This window comes from Egretta garzetta, unplaced genomic scaffold (assembly GCF_000687185.1).
Source record: "Egretta garzetta isolate BGI_Z169 unplaced genomic scaffold, ASM68718v1 scaffold135, whole genome shotgun sequence".
Taxonomy (NCBI): domain Eukaryota; kingdom Metazoa; phylum Chordata; class Aves; order Pelecaniformes; family Ardeidae; genus Egretta; species Egretta garzetta.
This window is the reverse complement of record NW_009259594.1, coordinates 1,744,502-1,748,654: the sequence shown is the minus strand read 5'-3', so window position 1 is coordinate 1,748,654 and position 4,153 is coordinate 1,744,502. Positions and strand designations below refer to the sequence as shown.

The following is a 4,153-nucleotide window of genomic DNA, read 5'->3' as shown; positions in this document are numbered from 1 at the left end:
GGGGATGGAGCCGGGCGGGCGCTGGCGGAGCTCCAGCCTGGGAGGCAAAATCCCGCCTGGGGGCCCCTGGGCTGGCCTCGGCGTGGGGGGGGGTCGGGGCGCGTTGTGGAAAATGCCGGGTTTGCTGCAATGCCCCGTTTGGGAAGGCGTTTTTAAATGCAAAACCTGGTTCCGTGGCAGGAGCCGGTTTGTGCCAAAACCATGGCCAGCCCTGTGCTCCCCATCCCACAGGGATGCAGCTGGTGCCAGGGTGGAGTGGGCAGGATGGCTGCTCTCAGGACCACCACGGGTCCTGGGGTGGGACAGGAGCAAACCAGAAAGGGCACGGGAGCTCTGTGGAGGGCGAGGAGAGGGGCTTCTACCTGGTGCCTGGGCTGGGGCGGGTTGGTGGTGACCCTGATGTGGGTACGGAGCGGCGGCCCAGGGTGGCCGGGTGCCAGGAGGCAGCAGGGGCAGGGTGGGGCGATCCCGGCATCGCTGCCTTCCCCAGCAAGCAGCTTTTCTACGATTGCAGCTGAAATCTAAACAAACCATAAAGCCCAGGCGCTGGCACTGTGTGGCTGGGCCCTGCGGCAGGTGTGGGCGCACGGAGGTGCCAGAGGACAGGGTAAGCATTTTGTCCCCATTTCATCCCCCACAGCCCCCTGGGTCCCTTGCGGGCACCTCCTGCCTGGCCCCCACCCTGCTGCTCCTGGCACTCCCCATCCTTCCCCGGTGCTCTGCCCAGCTCTTTCCTTCCGGGCAGGAGCTGGCAGGTGCCTTATTTTTTCTCTCAGCATTTCCTGCTCAGAGTCAGGGCAGGTCGGGTGGCCCTGCACCCCAACGACACCGACAGCCCCTCTCTGTGCCCAGGCGCCCGCCAGAGCTGCCGTGATGGAGCTGGGCAACATCTCGCAGCCTGTGTACGGCCCTGGCCTCGAGGCACCGGGGAGCAGCACGCCGGGCCTGGTGGGGATGGTGCATGGCTTCCTGCGGCTGGTGCAGCCCAATGGCCTGCCCATAGGTGGGTACACGGCACTGGGGAACTGGCCATGGGGTGGTGGGGCTGCTCAGAGCTGTGGGGTCTTGGGTGGGCCCGAGCCCTCCTGCCCTGGTGACTGTCCGCCCAGCACTTAAATGCCAGGGTGCTGGGTTAGGAGGGGTCTAGAGGGAGGATGGAGTAGGGTGCTTGAGGATTCCAGCTGTGTGCTGCCCATATCCCATCACAGCTGTGGGGCAGTCCCAGGTGGGTCTCGGGACAGGCTTTGGTGGTGGTGCTACCTTGCAGCGGTCCCGCCCCATCCCCCTGCTGAGCGTCATCATCCCAGGCTGCAAAGGAAGGTGCAGATCAAACCCCATGCTGCCTGCGAGTTCGCGGGGTCCTTTCCTGGCTTGCAGCCCTCTGTGCTTGCAGGTGACAAGGTGTGCTTAGGCAGGACCTGGCTCAGGGCCACCAAGGGCAGGCAGCGTGTCCCAGTGCCAGTGCAGCGGTCCCGCCCCATCCCCCTGCTGAGCGTCATCATCCCAGGCTGCAAAGGAAGGTGCAGATCAAACCCCATGCTGCCTGCGAGTTCGCGGGGTCCTTTCCTGGCTTGCAGCCCTCTGTGCTTGCAGGTGACAAGGTGTGCTTAGGCAGGACCTGGCTCAGGGCCACCAAGGGCAGGCAGCGTGTCCCAGTGCCAGCGCCCGCGTGGCTGTGCTGCAGCCCCCCCCCGCATCCCCCCCTGCCTGCCAGCACTCGCCCTCCCTCCTTTGCCTCCGAGGGGATGTGTTGCTGGCACAGCTCTGTCCCGAAGCAGCTGCAGGTTGGCATGGGCTGCTCCGTGGCCCCGGGGCGAGCGCTGCCCTCTTAGGGAAGGGGTTTGCCACTCTGGCTACCGGTACTTGGGCTTCCTCCTTTGCCGGTCTCAACCTCTGCTCGACAGAAACTTGCAGGCAAACAATGGTGATGGCTTTGTGGCCTTGTTTGTGTTGTACAGATACAGGGGTACAATCACACAGCACTGGAATGGGGCATGGGCAGGGCAAGCCCTGGGGGTGGAAGAGGTGGTGTGGCAGGGGGACTTTGCCCCAGCACCCATCCTGCTCTGGCAGTGCTAGTTGGGTGTCTGCCTGGGGCTGGGCAGCCGAGGTGGTTGTCGGAGCATCCTCCTGGGGGGAGGACCCTGTTGCTCCATGGACCCCTGAGAGCCTGGGGAATGGCAGCACTTTTCCCGGGTGCAGAAGGGCTGTGCGACACGATGGTCGGGGAGGGACAGCTGGAAGGGAGAAACGTGCCCAGCACTCACAGCTGCTCTGAGCTGCAGCGCTGGAGGTGATGCCTCGTGCTGGGAGCCCCTCTCCCGGGTGAGCCCCTCCTGGAGAGCCCCCCCAGGGTCCAGCTCACAGACCGCTCTGCTCCTTGTCTCCCAGAACTGATCGCAGATTTTGGGCAAAGTGAGGACACCAGCGGGGACCAAGTCCAGGAGGTGAGCGGGCGGCCCCAGACCATGGTGGGCCGGGGAATGCCAGCAGGTGCTGCTCCAAGGCTGAGCCCCAGGTGCTGGGCAAGCAAGGGGCGATGTACTCCACAGGGGGTCTGGACAGGACCCTCGTTGCTGGGGGGCCTTCGGGGATGCCAGCACTGTGCTGCCTCTTGTTCTTCCTCTCCCAGCTCCTGCTCTATGAACGGGGTTTCCTGGTCTGCATGGCCATCGGGCTCCTCTTCATCATCTTCGTGCCCCTGGTGGGATGCTGCTTCTGCTGCTGCCGCTGCTGCGGGAACTGCGGGGGCCGCATGTACCAGAAGCAGGGCCGGCAGATGGGCTGCCGACGCCGCGCGCTCTGGGCCTCCGTCCTGCTGGTCTCTGCTCTCCTCCTGTGAGTGTGCTGGCTGGGAGGCTCCGGATGGGACCCGAGGGCGGGTGGAAATGCCGGCGCTTGGCGGCCGTGCCAGGAAGCTGCCATTGTTCGCAGGAGCGGTGGGCACCCCAGCCACTGGGCTCCCCTGTGCCTCAGTTTCCCGTGTCCCTCCTCTCTGGTTCCTTGGCTGTATGCAGGGAGCTTGCTGGGATGCTCTGGGAGGGGGGCTCAGTGGCACGCTCCAGACCCCACAGCCTGGGGTTGGTGTGGGTGGATTCGGAGCGTCCTGGGGGGGAGCATTGGGACCAAGCTCCCCGTGCGCTGATCCTGCCACCCTTCCCTTGCAGGGCTGGTGACGCCTGTGCCTTCCTCAGCAACACCCGCTTCTCCCAGGCCGTGCACGGCACCTTCCCCAACATCAACACCACCGTGGACAACGTCCACACCTACCTGGCCTCCATCCCCCAGGCACGCCTCGTCCCACCGTCCTGGCTGGCGAGCCTGATGGGGGGCAAAGAGCCCCCCTGGGCAAGGCTGACAGTGGGGCTGGAGGTGGGGAAGGGTCCCCACCTGCACTGACACCCCGTCTCTGTCCCTGCAGCAAATAAATTTTATCATCAACAGCAGCGACGTCCCGCTGGACCACACCAACCGCAGCCTCCAGGGTGAGGGTCTGCGGCGGGGGTGGGGCTGAGGCATCCTGGGGTGCTTGGGGAGTGGAGGTGGCTGGGGGTGCTGCAGATGGTTGCTGACCCTGGGGGCCACTGGGCTGGTTCTCATGGGGTGTCTAAAGGGAGCGGGTTTGGGGGCTCCTCTCTGGGAGGGCGATGCAGGTGTTGGCAGGGTGGGGGGTCCCCTCTGCCCCCCTTGCCTGGAGGGTGGGTGTGGAATGGGGTCCTGGGGGGGGTCAGTGGTTTTGGCACCTCCCCTGCAAGCACTGGGCTGCTCAGGGCAGCCTGGTCCTGCTGCTGGGGCTCCCGTCATTGACACTGTCTCTCCCATCTCCACAGATATCGGGCCCAAACTGGGCGGTATGATCGTCTCGGGCATCAGGAGCAGCACGGATGGGGCTCTGGGATCCCTCCAGAGCCTCTTGCAAGGTAGTGGCCCCATCCCCAGGGGGCTGGCAGGGCCTTGGAGGGGATTCAGGGGGACGCTGGGACAGGTGCATGCCTGGGGGTGCTCCAGCAGGTTTGGGTAAGGTCCCCAGGGAGAGGGGCCCCCCTGGCCACTCCAGCACCAGCCTGGGGCAAATGCTGGGACTTTGTGGGGAGTGGTCCCGCATTGCACTTTTGGATGGGTCCAGCTGGGTGAGGACAAGCCCCTGCCACGC

General features: G+C 65.4%; 2 protein-coding genes across 2 annotated transcripts in view; one reads left to right on the top strand and one right to left on the bottom strand.

Moving 5' to 3' along the window:
- The window catches only part of HPS6 (HPS6 biogenesis of lysosomal organelles complex 2 subunit 3), a gene marked incomplete at its 5' end in the record, with an annotated part of 19,384 nt that overhangs the window by 2,107 nt on the left and 13,124 nt on the right, over positions 1 to 4,153 (bottom strand). The gene's annotated exons all lie outside the window — the stretch shown is intronic.
- LOC104125641 (prominin-1-A) overlaps positions 826 to 4,153 on the top strand; it is a 10,527-nt gene continuing 7,199 nt past the window's right edge. The window contains exons 1-6 of the mRNA XM_009638112.2: positions 826 to 1,003; positions 2,392 to 2,447; positions 2,633 to 2,838; positions 3,168 to 3,288; positions 3,422 to 3,485; positions 3,831 to 3,920. Coding sequence (XP_009636407.1) covers positions 874 to 1,003; positions 2,392 to 2,447; positions 2,633 to 2,838; positions 3,168 to 3,288; positions 3,422 to 3,485; positions 3,831 to 3,920 — 667 coding nt within the window. The 5' untranslated portion in view covers positions 826 to 873. The remainder of the gene's footprint in view (positions 1,004 to 2,391; positions 2,448 to 2,632; positions 2,839 to 3,167; positions 3,289 to 3,421; positions 3,486 to 3,830; positions 3,921 to 4,153) is intronic.